This window comes from Carettochelys insculpta, chromosome 1, assembly GCF_033958435.1.
Source record: "Carettochelys insculpta isolate YL-2023 chromosome 1, ASM3395843v1, whole genome shotgun sequence".
NCBI lineage: Eukaryota > Metazoa > Chordata > Testudines > Carettochelyidae > Carettochelys > Carettochelys insculpta.
Genome location: NC_134137.1, coordinates 260,563,045 through 260,581,705, shown reverse-complemented (window position 1 = coordinate 260,581,705; position 18,661 = coordinate 260,563,045). Strand labels below are relative to the sequence as shown.

The window sequence follows — 18,661 nt, the reverse complement described above, 5'->3', positions numbered from 1 at the left end:
TATCTGCCCTTTTAATTTTTTCAGTTTATTTAAGCTGTTAAAACAGCACCTAGCAACCATATTGTCTCTTCCCAAACCCTATTTGATGAAATGCCCCACTCTGCTCTTGCAGTTAGTAATATTTTTCACAAGCAAGCTGTTTTAAATGAGTTTTTCAAGTACCAGATGCTTTTTTAAAGTCTAGATATTTTTCAAAATTAGTGGAATAAAGATATTTAAAACAGCCACTTGGTACTCAAAGTTTATAACCCAAAGAGCTTATTTTCTCTGTTTTACAGAGCCCTAATCACTGTAGTATTGCAGCACCTCACAACACTCCTGTGAGGTAAAATGTTATCCTGTTTTGTAGATGGGAGAACTAAAGTATGGAGAGCTTAAATTACTTTCTTCTGGGTCTTGAAGAAGCCTGTTGCAGAACCAGGAATTGAACCAAGATTAACCAGGTTCCACTCCATTGCCTTAATTATAAGAGCATCACTCCTCCTTTTGCTCATGGTTCCATTAATCTCTGTAATGTACTTTCTTTTGTCTTAATTTACTGTTACTTTTATGAAGGGGCTCTTTCCCTCTCTAACTCAGCTGTAAGTTCTGGAGTCCTTGGCTCTGGAGTGTGTTGTGAGGGCAGACGTATGAGTATCTCTGTGACATCCAAGCATTTTATGAGGCACCAGGCTTTAGGGCTGGTCATTAAGGAATCCTTTGGCATGCCTGATAGCAAGGAGAAAACATTTCTTATTTTTTCCCCCTCTATAGTCATTTGCATTCATTGAATATTAGAAAAGCAGTGATAGGTTCATAAAGCCTAATTGGTAGTTTTGACCTCTCAAAATTTCCCAGCCTTTGATAATTGAAGGAATCAGACACATCCTACTTAATTTGTTTCACTTAACTGATTCTGTTAATGCTTGCTTTCTGCCCACCCTCCTACCCCCCACCCCCCGCTATATAAAACCTAGATTATATTTCCTCTCCATTTTTCATCTGAGGAAGTGGGTTTTACCCACAAAAGCACACGACCTAATAATTGTTTTAACCTCTCAGGTGCTACAGAACTGCTTGTTGTTTGTAAAATTGAGTGTATTTTTCTTCCACTGTAACCAATGACCTGCAGTCCCTCTTACACTTGGTGCACCAGAGAGCACCTGGGCACAGTTAGAGTATGGACTAAGTGCTTTCATTTGTACTGTAGGCTGATTCTTGCTGTTGTTTATGGTATCACTAATGCTTGTGTGCAACGCTCTATGCTTTAGGATTCAGCATCATGTTCTCCCTTTTATAATCTAGGGAAATGAATGGTGCTCCTTCCGCCAGAGGAAGGAAAGATAAGAACATAAGAATGGCCATACTGGGTCAGACCAAAGGTCCATCCAGCCCAGCATCCCATCTGCCGACGGTGGCCAATGCCAGGTGCCCCAGAGAAGGAGAACAGAAGACAACGATCAAGTGATTTATCTCCTGCCATCCATCTCCTGCCCTTGTTCTGAAGGCTAGGGCACCATACTTTATCCCTGGCTAATAGCCATTTATGGACCTAACCTGCAAAAATTTATCAAGCTCTTTTTTTAAACCCTAATAGAGTCCTGGCCTTCACAGCCTCCTCGGGCAAGGAGTTCCACAGGTTGACTGTGTGCTGTGTGAAGAAAAATTTCCTTTTATTAGTTTTGAACCTACTACCCATCAATTTCATTTGGTGTCCCCTAGTTCTTGTATTATGGGAAAAGGTAAATAATTTTTCTATATTCACTTTCTCCACACCATTCATGATTCTATATACCTCTATCATATCGCCCCTCAATCGCCTCTTTTCCAAACTGAAAAGTCCCAGTCTCTCTAGCCTCTCCCCGTATGGGACCCGTTCCAAGCCCCTAATCATCTTAGTCGCCCTTTTCTGAACCTTTTCTAATACCAATATATCTTTTTTGAGGTGAGGAGACCACACCTGCACGCAGTACTCAAGATGTGGGCGTACCATAGTTTTATATAGGGGAAGTATGATATCTTTTGTCTTATTATTAATCCCTTTTTTAATAATTCGTAACATCCTATTTGCCTTACTAACTGCCGCTGCACACTGCGTGGATGTCTTCAGAGAACTATCCACTATAACTCCAAGATCCCTTTCCTGATCCGTCGTAGCTAAATTTGACCCCATCATGTAGTATGTGTAATTTGGGTTATTTTTTCCAACATGCATTACCTTACACTTACCCACATTAAATTTCATTTGCCTTTTTGCTGCCCAATCACTCAGTTTGCTGAGATCTTTTTGTAGTTCTTCGCAATCTGTTTTGGTTTTGACTGTCCTGAACAACTTGGTGTCATCTGCAAACTTTGCCACCTCACTGTTTACCTCATTTTCTAGATCATTGATGAACAAGTTGAACAGGATCGGTCCCAGGACTGACCCCTGGGGAACACCACTAGTTACCCTCCTCCATTGTGAAAATTTACCATTTATTCCCACCCTTTGTTTTCTGTCTTTTAACCAATTCCCGATCCATGAAAGGATCTTTCCTCCTATCCCATGACCACCTAATTTACATAAAAGCCTTTGGTGTGGGACCGTGTCAAAGGCTTTCTGGAAATCTAGGTATATTATGTCCACTGGGTGCCCCTTGTCCGCATGTTTATTTACCCCTTCAAAGAATTCTAATAGATTAGTTAGACACGACTTCCCTCTGCAGAAACCATGCTGACTTTTGCCCAACAATTCGTGCTGTTCTACATGCCTTGCAATTTTATTCTTTACTAGTGTTTCTACTAATTTGCCTGGTACTGATGTTAAACTTATCGGTCTATAATTGCCAGGGTCTCCTCTAGAGCCTTTTTTAAATATTGGCGTTATATTGGCCGTCTTCCAGTCATTTGGTACCAAAGTGGATTTAAAGGATAGGTTACAAACCACTGTTAATAACTCCGCAATTTCACATTTGAGTTCTTTCAGAACCCTTGGGTGAATACCGTCTGGTCCTGGAGACTTGTTACTATTCAGCTTATCAATTAACTCCAAAACCTCCTCTAATGTCACTTCAATCTGAGTGAGTTCCTCAGATTTGTCACCTAAAAAGGCTGGCTCAGATTTAGGAACCTCTGTAACATCCTCAGCCGTGAAGACTGAAGCACACAAATCATTTAATCACTCCGCAATGGCACTGTCTTCCTTGATCGCTCCTTTTATATCTTTATCGTCCAAGGGCCCCACTGCTTTTTTAGATAACTGATAACTGAAGGGCAGCTTGTTTGTATAGTCTGTTTCTGATGGGCAGTATGTACGTTTTGCTTTTGTCAAGCTTTTGTGATTCTAAATCAGGTTTAGAAACTCAGAATGAATGTGTGTGATGGGTAGAGCATAGTGGGGGCAGTAAAGAAAGCAAGCGTGGAAAGAGACGGAGGTAGTATAAGGAACTTGAACTCAGATGGTGTTAGGGGAAGAGTCACTCGTATACATTCTGTTCATGAGATCCTATGAAACACTGTCTCTGAAGGAGTAAGGGATGTAACTGTTAGAAGTGAGAAATAACTTGGAGCAAATTTGGAAAGATTACTAAGCTTCAGGGTTGGGGAAGAAGTCTATGTCTTATGTCTTTCAAGTAGTGATGGGATTGTGTAGGGAAACTTGCTGCTGATCAAGCAGAATGTAAGGAGAGAACTGGAGATATGCTACAGAATGGAGGAATAATGAGCTGTGTGAAGTTCAGCTTTGTATTATTCGTCAAAGTTTTTTGGAAAATTTTAAAAATGTTCTGTTTAGTGTGGAGAATCTTTTCAGCTTCGTGTTTTGCTTCAAATAGTTTATTTAGTCAAGTGTCACGTGACTAATAACGGTTTGTCTTTTAAAAATCTCTTGTCATACCCACCTGAGATTTTCCATTGCCTTTAGAATTAACTTCCTCCTCTCTGAAACTGAACCACGTCAGAATAGTGAAGGACTTGGCTGGTGGTTTTTGGATGGCCTTCAGTGGCCAACTGGGAGCCCACAATGGGGGACAGTCCACAATCTTCAGACACAGGCATTTGACATTCCCTACTGATTGGCATCCAGGATCAGACTTTTAGGGTGCCTTTTAGAGGTTTTATCGAACCAAATAAAGTAGGCAACTCTGCCCTTTGTGTGGCTGCATTTGGTTGTTCTGTGATTTAATTTAAAATTGTTTCCCCCTTCAATTTTGGCATTAGCCACAGATTTAACAAACAAGGGTATAACTCATTTACAAACTAGTGGGACAGATTTTGACTGATGGGGGCCGCAGGTGACAGTATAGAGCACCCACACAATGAGAGAGAAGAGTTGTAACCAAGCTTCTGGACTTGTTTTCTTGAAGTTAATGTTAATTTTGTCTGGTTATTGAAAGCCTAGCAGCTTTGTCTTAAAACGTGCTTCCACTTCCTGATAACTCCATTTGGACAAGGCTGTTCTTGTGATCAGCTCTGAAACCTAGAAGGGAGAAAGTGTGTCTTGGCAAAGACTAGGTGATCTTGTTGCAGAGCCTTCTGGCACTACCAGCCTGTGGTTGTTCTGTGGAGAATATGGGAAGATACACAGTGAACTCTGCTGTTGTATACTGATGTGGTGTTTGTTCTGCCTTTCTTTCAGGGCACTGTCTTTAGTCTAGATTCTGAAGAAGAGGAAAACCATGCAAACATTGCAGAGGACAGCAATGACATCTACATCCTAACCAGCGAAAACTCTGGACAGGTGAGCCCCCCTGAGTCTCCCACAGTGACAACATCTTGGCAATCAGAAAGCCTGCCTGTGTCTCTGTCAGCTAGCCAGAGTTGGCACACAGAGAGCTTGCCAGTATCCCTTGGACCTGAGTCCTGGCAGCAGGTGGCTATGGATCCAGAAGAGGTAAAAAGCTTAGACAGCAATGGAGGTGGTGAAGAAAGGAGTGAAAATAACTCCTCCAACTCGGACATTGTTCATGTGGAAAAGGAGGAAATACCAGAGGGGGTAGAAGAAGCAGCAGTGTCGTCATTGGCTCTGGGGACTGAGACTGCACAGGAGAGGTTACCAGAAGCCCCTTCTTTGTTGGAGACAAAATGTGAAGCTGAGATTGCAGCTGTTGAGAAAGCGAGCCCCTCTGCATCTTTGCTTACAGAACACAAGGAAGAGGGGAAGGTGGCTGAGGAGCCAGTTGAACCAGGAATCCACATGTTGAGTCCCCAGAAACCAGCTGCAGCAGAAGAAAAGGGTACACCAGAACCTGAGAAAATACCCACTTCAGGGGGGGAAACAAAAGTGAGGAAGGGGAGCCATTCAGAAGAGATGGAAAAGAAATCCCCAGCTGTAGAGGAGAAACCCATCTTGTTGCCAGAAGGCAAATCTATCCTGCTGTACGGTGGGGCTGCTGCAGTGGCTATTCTGGCTGTGGCAGTTGGAGTAGCGCTGGCACTGAGAAAGAAGTAGCAGGGCTTTCTTGCTGAGGAAGAGAAAGTGAAACCCAAATTTTAGTTGCATTAACTAAGGTTGAGCTGTCTGCTGTTAATTGGACATTTGTATAACTTAAATGGTGATGGGGTGAGGTTATTTACTAAGCCTAAAACTATGGACAATCATGTTTTTAGTAGAATTGGGGCGGAGACTTTTTTCCTGATTAAAGTACAGGGGTATTTAAAAAAAAATGATTAATTCTGTAAATTTCAGAATTGAAGTGCAGGTGCTGAGGAAAGGGGTATTTGTACACTGGAAACTGGAACCAAAAATTCCAGGGGCAGGAGAGGGCTGGTTGCTGCGAACCCCTGGAATTTTTAGCTTCCCGACTGAGCTGCTATTGCAGCTACCCTGTCTTGTCACTTCCCTTTGTGCCCCTTTGGCCCTCTTAAAACAAACACAGAAGATAAACCAGCCACCTTACTCCTGTAGCGTGAGGCTGGTCTTCCTTTTGTCTCTGCCTCCTCTCAGGTACTGCACTGCTCCTAACCACCTTAGTGGGAGAGTGCTCATTCTATACCTCTTTTTTCTCATGCCTATATTTAGCCGCTATGCTTCCTGAAGCCCTATCTTGTAAAGAGGCTTCTTCTGTCTGTTTCAGCACTCTGATGTTGGTGGGGAGATGCACAGGCCACCAACTCTGCTACAAAATGAGTGTGGGGTAGATGCACTTACTGCTTGCTGAGCTGGGACAAACTTTCTCTCCCTCCTGTGCTTGCCACTTTACTGCCATAGATCAGTCACCTGAGAGCATGGCTCTTGTGTGGGTCACTTTGCCATTTTCATAAAGATTTTGATGACAGTATTTGTCGGGTGGATCCAATATTTTATGGACCCAGGATGTATAATTAAATTCAGAACACTTATGTGAGGCTGACCTTACCTGCAAAATCAAAGGTTAAATGTTGTTTTGTCCTTAGCCTGGGCTGCAGTTCTGTTTTCTTGCACAGGTTTTGCACAGCGTGTATTTAGTCTTAACTCAGCCTTGGTTATGACAAACTGACTAAATCCTTGACATTCAAAGTAACAGATGATAGTAACTAAACCAAACAGCATTAAATATTTCCTTTACTTGGTGTGGCTGCTGGGTCTAGGGTGAGTGATGTTCTGGGAGCCATTGTGGTGCAGTTTCCTAATACAAGTTTTGCGCACTACACAAAAGTAATTGGCAAATGTACCTAAATACTTTGCAGACTCAATAAATGATAATAAAGTTACTTTGGAGAGAAATCCAACCCCCCTTTGTCGCAACCTTTTTTAAAATTTACAAGTGAAATCTTTAACATATTAACTGGGTATTAGTTTGTTTAGCTCTAACAGGAGTGTTCCTATTTCATGATGCGTGTGTATATGAATGTGCGTGTGTACTGCAGCTTTATGGACATGGTCTTTGAGTCCCTAGGTAAAACTGCTGATTTCCTTTTGGTGTTTGTGCTGGCTCAGGATAGATGGAGGCATGTGAAAGGGAACTTGGGATAAAGTGAAAATGAAACCATAATGTGTGCTTTTTAAAGCATAAGACCATCTATTTTATTTCTGACAGTCTTACGTGCTGCCTAGAATGTAATGGACCTGTCTATTAATAAGTGCGCTGAATAGTGTATTCCTTTGTTGTGAGCTCTGTATTTTCCACAGTGAGATGAATCTGTATCTTGGTTTCTGTCCCTCCCCATCCCAACTGCTGGCAGTTGACAAAAACCAGGAGTACAGGAATTTTGAACTCTAATTTTGAGCTAGGGTGGGTTTTGTAGGTAGGGCTCTGGAGGTTTGAGCTGAGGAGAATTTTCCAAGAAATGGAGAGAATGCTGTGGGGGAAATGGCTGTCAAAGCTGGTGCCATTACTGTGGAAGCAACCTCTTTTAGCTCAGGAATTTTGGACTCTGCTGATCATATCCCTGTATTACTGTATGTAAAACTGGGCTACTCTTACTCCATAAAAATTGTAGCAGACTGGCCTTAGAAATTTTTGTTGTAAAATTGAACTATTTCTTTTCCCAGCCATTTTCAGGTACTTTAGCTGGGATCCTCATTGCTGTGCAGTGAGTGTACACAGTTGTCAGAGGGAGTATTGCTTTCTGCTGCATCAGTTTTTCTGTGAGGGTGCAGTTACAATAGTGACGATGCTGTTTTCCTTCCATAGCCTTTCTGCCCAGTTCAGGAGCTCTCTGCTATGGATATTGATAGAAAGGATGCCACTATTAGTCATGTCACAGACATGACACAATTTCCCATTCAGTTTTTAATTTAGAGCACTTTTAAAAGGATAAGAGTCCAATTAGTAAAAACTATCCCAACCGCAGTGGGGATTTTGCTGTTCAGGGTCCACTTTCTCTTCCATGGAAGGTGTTGCTCTAGCCTTCTGTTTACTTTATCCACACCAGTGTGGTGAGCCCCTTTACTAGTCTACAAACATTTGCTGCTGCCTCCTCCTGCTGGATCATCTTTGTAGGCTTATGCCCATGGCGGGACTAGCAGCTGCTGTTATTTCACTAGACTGAAATGTTGTCCTTAAGGAAGTATATTTTTACGATAGGCAAATCTGAGAGAGACAAGAGAGCCCCACTATACTTAGTTACAGTGGGTGCTAAAACTGTACTCAGATCTTAATGTACCTCTGAGGTTGTTTCCTTGTGCATTCTGGATATTTGCATGCAAATTGTGAAATGTCTCTTTTCCCCACACTTCAGAAGTTCCCTGTATTAGATATTCAGACTGGGAATGGAGAAGAGTAGTTTTTTTGCGGACTGGGAGAGAAATAATTTTCTACAATATTGAGATCACAAGAGATACAGTGTTCAACCAGGAAACAAGTATCTTCCATCACAGTAACACAAACTTCTACTCTGTATAGTTGTTCCCATGAGCTCTAGTCCCATGTTGATAAAGGGAGCAGAGAAGGCAGTGAGAGCAGCAAATAAATTTTTGGTTTAGGATTTCATTAACTGTTTGCCCTCCCCATCAGGAAAATGCTCAAGGCCTTGATTTATGCCTACTTGTTGAGAAGCAGCCCCAATCCCTGCTTTTTTGGATTCTTTACTCCTGAGGTGATTCTTATCAGTTCTAAGTAATAAATTATCACTGGAAAAGTATTTTCCCACCTGATTATAAATTTGCTCATCTCCATGAGAGTGCTGACTACTGGAGGGTGAACCTCTCTAGTCCTGCACGCACTCTTGTCCAGCAGCATCAGGTCTAGCATGATTTTAGTTAGCTGGAAGTCCACTTAGCATGGGCATGGCCAAGCTTCCTGTTGTCCCAAAAGTTTGTTTATAGCTACCAGTCCAGGCTTGCAGTATTCTGTGCTGAGATTTACCTCTAAATGTTTAAAAGCCTAGTAAGCAGTGGAAGTGTTGGTAATGCTGCTAGACAATGTTGACCTCCAGTGTTCTGCATATTTTCTGGCACCACTCAGGTCACCGCTAGAGGTTCAACCTGTACTTTTTGAATTTGAAGCCATTGTAGCCAATCCCAGCTCTGGTTATTTGGCAGCAGTGATCCAGTGCGGGGCAGATAAGCTTAAAAGTAGTTTGTTGTCATTTATCAGAGAGGTAGTTGAGTTAGTCTGTATCTTCAAAAACAACAAGAAGTCTTGTGGCACCTACAGACTAACATTTTGGAGCATAAGCTTTTATGGGCAAAGACCCGCTTCACAAAAGCTTATGCTCCAAAATATGTTAGTTTATAAGTTGCCACAGGACTTCTTGTTGTTCTTATTTGTTTTTGCTCTAAGGCTGATTGTGGATTAGGAAATTGGTAGGAGAGTTGCTCCTCCTCAAACTACATTGGGGTAATTCTCAACTGAGTGTCATGCTGATTTGAAGTGTGCTTTCCATTTCTCCAAAATGGAACAATCCCACTTGGAAGTGGGGGACAAACTACTCCCATTGTTCATGTTAATGTTACTTTAGTACAGTTATTTACATTATTTGTCCTCCTCTTCCTTTCTAAAATTAAGTGCCTCAGGTTTTACGTCAATGAATTTGCTACCTTGAACCCCTTCTTGCATCTCCCTACCCTTGTCTGCTGCACATGATCAAACTGTCATAAAACTACCAATCTTTTAGTATTTTTTAGCTGTAGAGTGCTGGCTGTCCCCTCCTTTGTGCAGAGAGAAATTAAACTGAGAGGAAAAGATGAGGCCTTGGTCACCTGAAAACAGATCCAGAGGAATTAATAGAACATACAGCACTCCATTTTATCTGGATTACAGCGCCTAGTACAGCAGTGGTTGGTCTTAAATACAGTAAATTCTTTTGTATCCAGCATTCTGACATCCAGAACTCTAAAATAACCAGCATTTTAGCCATAAGTAAATTTTAGTTTTCCATAAGTACAGTACAGTGAAAGTAAATACAAATACAGTATGTTTAAAGTGTCCAATACTACTGTTGGTTTAAAAAAAAGTACTCTGCACACATTTGTTTCTTAATACTCACCTTACTTTTCTTTAGTGTTATGCATTACTAGGAATCTCTCTGTTATCCAGAATATCTGCAGATCTGGCAACCTCCCTGTCCTGGGGCTGCTAAATATGAAAGAGTTCACTGTAATTGCTCAGGAGGACATTATAAGCACAGTGAATATCACAGGGCCAGAAATTACTTTTGGAAGCTAGTTTTGTGTTTTTTTTTAAATACCAAAAAGACTCAACCCTGCCCTCTTAAGACAGCTATGCTGCCAAAACAAGCATAGTCAGGGCTTTCAGAACTCTAAATGTGAAATCTCTGACCTGTCCCTCTGAAATACAGGTGGCTGAATATAGACAGGCAATTGGACAAAGGTATAATTCACTTATCCACAGAGGAGAAATGTTGGTATTCTACAATGGAATGCAGTGATGTGCAAAACACAAAATTGCAATAGTCTCATCACCTGCAGGAAGCTGAAAGAGTAGCACAAGCTGTACGGTTGTATACATTTGGTTTAATTTTAGTACTGAGAGGCAAGAGTAGCTGGCATTTGTTCTTGAGATCTCAGTGAAAGTAGTTCTAGATTTTGAACTATGACCAGTTTACTGGGGGCTAGGTGCTTCACAAGGCTAATGATGGCAGGTATGGCAGCCATTTAAAGTAACATGATAGTAGGGAGTCTGATAATCATAGGCAGATGTTTGTGTTTGGGATAATCTTATCCGCTGATGTCATTAAAACCAGGTTAGCAGTTATGTAGCTGAAAAATTACAAAAGCTTAGATCATATCAGTATAGCATAGGCATCTGAACACTTGATATAGTCCATGTTGATTGCTTCACTGCTTTGGTCTCAGAGGGCAGCTAGAGATCTGAATGCAGAAGGGAGCTTTGATGCCTAGTTTATCAGTTTGAAATATGCTTGCTCTAGATGCTGGGAAAGTGAATTGTCAGACATAAGATTGACTTGAGTAGAGCAAGTGGAGTTACATATTCTTGGTTTTCTGATCTAACACCACAAGGCTAAAGACCCACTCAGACTAAGGGCAGGTTTACACTACAGGGGAAGGGTGAATTAAGGTATGCTGTTTCAGCTGCATTATAGGGGAGATGACATGGAAGCCTGAATTAAGGTATCTCAAACTCCTAGCTGGGAACAGGATTACCATGGTTGGTGGGGATGCCCTGCACGTTCAATTTAGCATGTGCCCCCTAGGTGCACTAAATCAAAACCTGGAAGATCAAGCAAGCAGGGTCAATCTTCTGTGTAGAGGTATGCTTCAACACAGCCCCTTAGTTTATCTAAGTAGCAAACTTTAATGGTGATCTTTAACTTCTATGCCTCCATTGCAGTAGGTTTCCAGAAATGCAGTCAGCTGACTTGCAAACAGTGCCTCCACATCTTCCCTTAACTCACTTTTTCTTTAACAGGCAAGTTCAGCATGGGTGGTGGCAGTAAGAGGCTTTAGGTAGTTTAGTTAAAATATTTATCTGAAGTCTAAAGTTATGTGCATTTTTCCCTCCCCAAATAGGACACTGCTGTAAGACCATGATTCCAGATTGCACTTTAATAAATGGTACAATTTTCAAAAAGTGTGGACTTATGTCAGATGATTTCTAGAAGAGAACTAGCTTGTCACCTACAGGCATACCAGTAATTCAAATCCTCTACCCTGAGCTAACATATTGGTTAACTGACTTAATGGTGCAGTCTGGATTGCCTGGGTCTGGGTGCACAGCAAAATGCAGCTGTCCTGTTTTCAGCTGCAGTAAAAGCAGCCCAGTGCTTCCCTCTATCAAATTCAACAACCAAGACGACTGGGATTCCATTTCAGAGAGAGAGCAGAAACATTTAATACTAGGAGTAACCTTCCAAGGACAATGGCATTCAAGATGCTGGCTTGAGTAGTTACACACACTTTGAAAAAGGACACAGCTACTTACAGGAGCATTGACAATTTTATTCAGTATAAAATATTTACAAGTAATTGAGAAACAGCAATTTAGTTTAGTTCATGTAAACTGTCAAGTTGGCTGGTAGGCCTACCAGGAATTTGGCTGAGCTGATCAAAGGTGCCAGCCTTGGCACTGATTAGAGGCTGTACAAATGGAAGTTAAAGCTGAAGTGTGCATTGCTCAAGTATACCCAGACTAATGCTAGCTGACCTGATCACATCTAAATCAGATGCCTTCCAGAGGCTCAAAAGAAATGGGGGGGGTAAGATCCTACCCTCCATTATTGCAGTGCCTAGGGAAAGTTTAGTCAAGAAAGGGGGCCTTTAGAAATAGAGCTAGCCTTTTGTCCACACACCACTCAGTTGTCTCACCACAGGCTCCAGCAGGCACTACAATGAGATGAAAAATTCAGTTGCGTGCTTTAACTATTCTTCCCTAGCCCAGGTGTAAACACAGCTAGCACAGTGGAAGAATTGAGGGCTGCTTGGAGAGATGTAGCTTATCTACCAGAATGGTGGTGGGGGGCGGAGGGGGGTGGAAATCCTTGTAGGTATTGAGAAGTCTATGCTACAGTCATATACTGACATAGCTATAAGCTGCACCGTAGACATTTTTGCAAGATCTGCTTTTTACTTAGTTTGCCACCCATTTTGCAGTGAAACTAAAGCAAGTACTAGTCCCCCAATATGTCCTCTGTACCCCCAAAAACAACTTGGGCAAAAGATCAGGGGTTTAGCATAAAGGAATCATCAGATGACATAGCACAAACATACCCATGGGCTAACCCTGCAGGGAAGACATACTTTATTACACATCAGGCTCACTGCCAACAGATCCTATCCCCCAGTGCATTGGATAATGAGCTAAAGTTTCAGCAAACACCCCCATGTGTAATGCCAGCTGACACTTCTGCCTAAGATATACAGGGCTGCACCAGCACCAAGTCACATTCACTATTTGGTAGAGGAAAGTAACATGCAAGCAAGTCTCATGTTTCAGGCAAACAATAGCATAGCTTGAAATATTTCTCCAGGGCTGCTCTTTGAAAACCCTAAAACAAAGGGGAACACATCCTTTTTCACAGCTGCATTGCAAAAGAATTTACACAAGGGGGCGGGGGGAAGCAAACTTTTAAAGTAAATACGGAAGAAGCCATCTTCTCCGTGGTGGTCAGCGGCACTGACTCTGCTCTCATTCAATTCTAAGAAGCAAACAGAACAGGGGTTAACGGAGGCACCAAGCAAAGACAGTATCACACAGTCTCAGTGAAATCCCTGTCAGTTTTACCCCTGAGAGAACAGCACATGGCAATCAGTGCTGGACTAACTCTTCTGGGGGGCCCCAGGTTTTTTTTTTGGGGGGGGGGGCCCCTCTGGGACAAGGCTAAAAATTAGGGAATCAGTGTGTGGGAAGGGGCTGTGGGGTGAGGCAAAGGGGTGCAAGCGCCAACAGGGAGGCATTTGGGTGAAGGGGGCTCCAGATTGCAGGCAAGGGATTTGGACTATGGGCAGGGCACCCTCACCGATTTAGGGTGCAGGAGGGAGCTGTTGCGTGCATGGAGCCTGGGAGGGTGTTAAGACGTGGGCTGGACTGCAGGGGCTTTACTCTGCACGGCTCCATTTTGGTGGTCACGCGGAACAGGTGGGTCTGCCTGGCCTGTGCTCCCTTGTAGGCCCTGCCCCCACAGCTCCTAGTGGCTGGGACTCAAGGCCAATGTGAGCTCTGGTAGGCACAACTGGTGGTCAAGGCAACACAGGGACAGCTGCTCAGGAAAATGCTTCTCCTGGGGGCAGTGACAGCAGCACGGGGGGAGGAGCAACGGCAATGCTCGCCCTCCCCCCAGCTAGGCAGCACAGGGGCTTTGAGGACTGCAGTCCCTGTCTTAATCTGGCCCTGACAGCGGCAGAGGGGCAGCCTAAATGTTTAAGCAGAAAGTATTTGACCATGTCACAAATACATCTCTAAGAGAATGGAGAGATTTCTAGAAGGAATTAGTGCCAAATCCTCCCTTGATTTACTGCCCTGGAAAGAGGAATTTGCCCCTAAACCTATTGTTTCTGCTTGCACAGGGACTATAACACTAGTCCCTCATTTCTGTGTTCACAGTAACATATCTTTTGTTGGGAAATTGATAACACACCTGCCAAGTTCTGTCACTGTAAGGGTCTAATCTACACTTCACCAGCATAATGGGGGGACTGGGGCAGGGGGACATCACTTGTAACTCATACAGTTGTGCTAATAAAGTTTATATGCAGTTACAGTGGCAAAAGGGAAAAATGGATTCTGGTTGCTGGTATAGCTTATTCCATTTGGGAAACTGACATGAGCTATAGGGGCCAGAATTATTTTGCCAATATGAGCTGGGTCTGCCTATACTAGAGAGGATTTGCGGGTATAGCTGTACTTTTCTGTTGTAGGCAAGAGTCAGCCAGGGCGTTAGAGGTCTGAGTCTCAAGCCAGGAGTTTCCCAGTAGTCCCTTCTGTATCTTGGAGTAGCCAGTTCCCACAGCAGTACACACTGGGGGATTTGTTTCTGTAATATTAACCTGCTGGGAACCAGATCTGTTGCATACTCTAGCAATAAACTGCCCCAAGCAGTGCACTGAAGTTGGAGTCACCTGAAGAGTGTCACCGCTCAAGACAGGTAGGCACTGGTAACGGGTCTAAAATATTGTTTGCAGATACAACTATGGTCCAAATCCTGACCCCCCCAGGACAGCCTGACTCAGGTCAGTGCACTTGTGAGCCTCTACCCACAGCCATTGTTTTATGTCCCACAACTCAGGTGGCCTCCCTGTGTTTGTGATGGACAGAGAATAGCTTGTGGATCAGAATCATTGCAGAAATGCTGTTCCTGCTTCTACCCAACTCCCAAGAAACCCCTGCAGACTACAAGGCAGATCAGCTCTATAATGCAGATGGTACTGACCCACTCCCTGTGATTCTGCTGTCCACACCCCTCTCTGCAGTGGAATGACACTGCTCCCTCCGCTTTCATGTGCTTCCATGTCTGCAGACTAGGGGGCACCATCACTGCAGAAGTTTCAAATTCCCAGGGGGTGCACTACGAGCAAATCACATTTGTTTACCCTTTCCTCTGAATTTTGTAGAGGCAGTCCCTGATGTATCAGAGCCCAGCTGTCTTCTGAGTAAAAGCTTGGTTTAGCTCTCACTTGGTATGCCTCCCACCTTGAAAACTACACCTCTGCTGGACGTCTCACCTATGGCTACTGGCTCACTGGTGCTCCAGCTATGCTTTAGCCTCAACAAACAGGAAAAGCAGACTGGTGTCTACTTATTATTTAAACATCTCTCCATTCTCTTGTTGCTGGGGCTATCCCTCAGAGGCCCTAGAACTGCCCTAGCCACTTACTGCAGAGGGGCAGATGTGGAGCAGAGGGAGGAGAATGAGAACCCAACCACCAGGACAGAAATGGGTGCAGAGTCAGGTGAAACAGGATCAGAATTTGGACTCAATCTGAGGGACAAGGATATCTTGAAGGGACTGATCACTCACAGCCCATCAGCGCCGCTCACTGCAGAAGTGGATTTGAGCAAACATGAAACTTACTAGTCACACCTCCCTCTCCCTACCTGCATGGAACTAGTGGTTGACCCTGGAAGAGGACATTTGGATTTGCACTCAGGTGAGCAAGTGGGTGGGGCTGCAAGTCCTCCCTCCCCCCCCGCCCCAATACCCACAACTCCCTTCAACCAGAATAACCCCCCAACAGTACTAGTACCTAAGCAGACTGGAACTCCAGCTCCTTCTGCAAAGCCTTAAGAGGCTGTAAGATAACTAAGGGACCACTGATTGTAGAAGACAATAGATAGCACATAGAAGGAGCTCTCCTCAATCACATAAAATCCCAGTCCCATCCCCAGCCAGGATTATTCCCTAAACTCCTTTGCCCAGTCCTGAGGTATCAGGCTTCTGCCACTTTTCTTACAAGACTCCTGCAGCTCAAGAGACAGACAGTTTGATGATTCTTACTTGCTGTCCCATGTTAATCACATAATTGTGGAGGTTCTGGCTGATGTAATTCACAGTGGTGGTAAAGACACGGTGTAGAAGGGATGGCATTTTGTTTGCTACTGTTCTGGCTAAAACCATAGAAAGCACCAGCATGGCTTTCTCCTGTTCCATTTCCAAAGGCACAGTTTGCATGAGCCTCTCCACTGTGTTGGACAGTCGCCTCATTAACTCCTGAACAGAAGGGAGAGAAAAAAAAATTACTTATTTTTAGCTGCTGCCATTAGGAGTCTCTCTCTAAATATCCCACTAGGGTATGTAAAAATGACAGAACATTCATCCATCCGATTGCCCCAAAACATTGCTATAGTCCGTTTAATTCATACCTTTTGCACATAACATGGCATTGTGTATGGACTCATTCTGGGTGGCATTTCACACTTTGTATGATTTCTATGCAATGGAGTCACTGTCATTAACAGTGGGATTTACAGCCATCATTTACCTCTTTGGATAGATTCTCATTCACAAATTGCTGCATTAGGTCATTTACTACTCCTTGATTGATCTCTCTAGCCACTTGGTCCCCAATCAGAGCAAGCTGAGCTCCAATGACCTGGAAAATGTCTTCATCAACCACAGAACCTAATTCCAGCAAAATAAAGAGATGGTTTGAAAAAGAATTTTGTTTACACGCAGATCAAAACTAGACTCAGTGCAGGTAAACAATAGGCTCAAACACTCCAAAGGTTCTCTTGCTGTCTTCCACGCACAGCCCCTCTCCCGACAAAGTGTTAGAAACTATTACTTGCCCCAGGGATCACTTCACTCATCACCGGTACGCAGCCACCTCATTGGTGGAACACAATGGACCTGAATGGAAATTTTAATGTCCATCAGCACTATGTAACAGCCCAGGAGAAATATCATCTCGCCCAAATAATTCTGCAGTAGGAATTTAAAAAGTTTGGCCAGGCCACTACATGAACATCCTCACCCTGGAGGGAAAAAGAGCCATCCGATTTTTCACAGCCATAGTCAGGACCACTAACATCTCATCCGGCATATAGCATCTCTATTAACAGAGCCATGCTGGGGCCATTAGTTCAATTGTGAATTGAACCTAGTATACCTAGTACACAACAAACACCCTGATTTACCTTAGAGACCACCCGTCCAAGGGTTAAGCATGCCCAGCTCTGCTTTGCCTGAGACTGGATGAGATCAAAGCTCAAGGTGGAACAGCAATGCCCCAGGAAACACTGCTCCGCAGACAACAGTCAGCACTATTCCTATTTCATTAGCCATCTTTGGATAATGTTTCCCTACCTCCCAGGCAAAATGTGGTGAATTTCAATCTAAATAGCAAAGGTACAAGTTGTTTCTAAAGACCCAGTTCTAAGCTAGCTAACAGGTGTTAGGCACCAAATATCCAAACACTTTTTAAACTCAAGGCTTAATACAGTAACTTATTGCGAAGCAAGGCCAAAGTGGTAGTCGGGTGTGTGTGTTGATGCTTCTCTATGACAAACTGTAAAGGGTGTAAAGGAAAGGCATTAAGGTACTATGGTGCTCTAGAAATACCTAGACAGGTAAGAAAAGCTGCCAATCATCATCAATACCATCCAAACGGAGAAAGCTCAAGTTTTTAAGATCATCAAGAGCCACAGCACAGCAATACTTTGCAAAGAAAATACTCCCTGTACCACTGTGCTACAGAAGAGATCAGCTTCAGAACAGTGGGATAAGGGAAAGAGGGAAACACTAACTTGGTTCACCATTCTGAAACCGTCCAGTCCGATTGCCATCCGTCTGAAGCTCCCCATCATCAAACTCATCACAGAGGAAGGTTTTGGGTTGGGGAACCATCACCTCACTTTTCAGAGAATCCAGCTCTTTTTTGAAAGCACAGTAGTGACAGTTTTTCAGAAAGGAGTACACAAGGATGCGCTCCACCTGCACATTGCCACTGAGATCCTAAAAACAATCACCAAGAAGTCACCATGAATCTGACAAACAACAAAACACTCCTGCCGCACAGAGTCCTGTGCAGGACTCTTCCATTACTGCGTGTCTACTGGGGACTTTCTCCAGGAGCCTGAAATAATGTTAACCCATGGGATTGCTTAGTTGCATGACTGCATTCTACAGAAAGTGATGCATGATTTTTGTTTTATATCCAGTGGTGGGAAGATTAAGGTGATCCACATATTTCAAGCTGCAGTTTAAAGCTGCTGTTTTAAAACATGCACTTACGCTCAGACCATATGCCTGCTACCTTGAATTTGGGAATTAGTAATTCTGTTTCCTGTTATAAGAGCAATGGATGTTTATTTATCATTTACAAATAATGAATGTGAGATACTAATTATATGGGGGAACTGTTCTCAAGAAAAAAAATAATAGACTGTCCAAACTTTCAGAGCTTTGTCTTTCATCTCACTGTTTCAGCCAGACCCGAACAAGTTCAATAATGACCATGTCCAGATCCCTGTGGTGGCTAGCCAGGACAGTGTCAAACAGAGCAGACAGATTGAGTCTGATCTCAGCTATGCAGGCATACCCACCCACTAAGACTGGGAATCATCTTCCTGTATGAGTGACAGATTGCTGACAGAAAGTCCAAGCTCTACAGAAATGTGATGCCTGTATACCCAAGCTTGCACGGTGCCTGGGAACCAAACCAACTTCACACTGAGTACCCCCCCAAATTATTAAATGTTAAGCAACACGTTTGGTCTCTTCTAAAAAGTGGCTAAGGCTGAGCACCTAAAATCAGTAGATAGCTCAAAAGAAGCATGATTTTCAGCAGGTGGGGAGAGGGGGAAAATCACCACTTTCTGAAAACCATGGCTCTTGAGTTAGGTACACAAGATCACCACTCACTTGT

The 18,661-nt window shown here is 43.3% G+C and overlaps 2 protein-coding genes across 5 annotated transcripts in view; one reads left to right on the top strand and one right to left on the bottom strand.

Annotated features, from left to right (window-relative positions):
* The window catches only part of BCL2L13 (BCL2 like 13), an 84,907-nt gene extending 73,458 nt beyond the window's left edge, over positions 1-11,449 (top strand). For both annotated transcript variants that reach the window (XM_075005667.1, XM_075005676.1), the window contains exon 7: positions 4,595-11,449. In XM_075005667.1, the coding sequence (XP_074861768.1) occupies positions 4,595-5,407 (813 nt within the window). In that variant the 3' untranslated portion in view covers positions 5,408-11,449. The remainder of the gene's footprint in view (positions 1-4,594) is intronic.
* Positions 11,450-11,757: 308 nt separating this feature from the next.
* BID (BH3 interacting domain death agonist) overlaps positions 11,758-18,661 on the bottom strand; it is a 41,778-nt gene continuing 34,874 nt past the window's right edge. For all 3 annotated transcript variants that reach the window (XM_075005656.1, XM_075005648.1, XM_075005641.1), the window contains exons 4-7: positions 17,541-17,748; positions 16,277-16,416; positions 15,793-16,005; positions 11,758-12,996 (exon numbers count right to left, since the gene is read on the bottom strand). In XM_075005656.1, the coding sequence (XP_074861757.1) occupies positions 12,991-12,996; positions 15,793-16,005; positions 16,277-16,416; positions 17,541-17,748 (567 nt within the window). In that variant the 3' untranslated portion in view covers positions 11,758-12,990. The remainder of the gene's footprint in view (positions 12,997-15,792; positions 16,006-16,276; positions 16,417-17,540; positions 17,749-18,661) is intronic.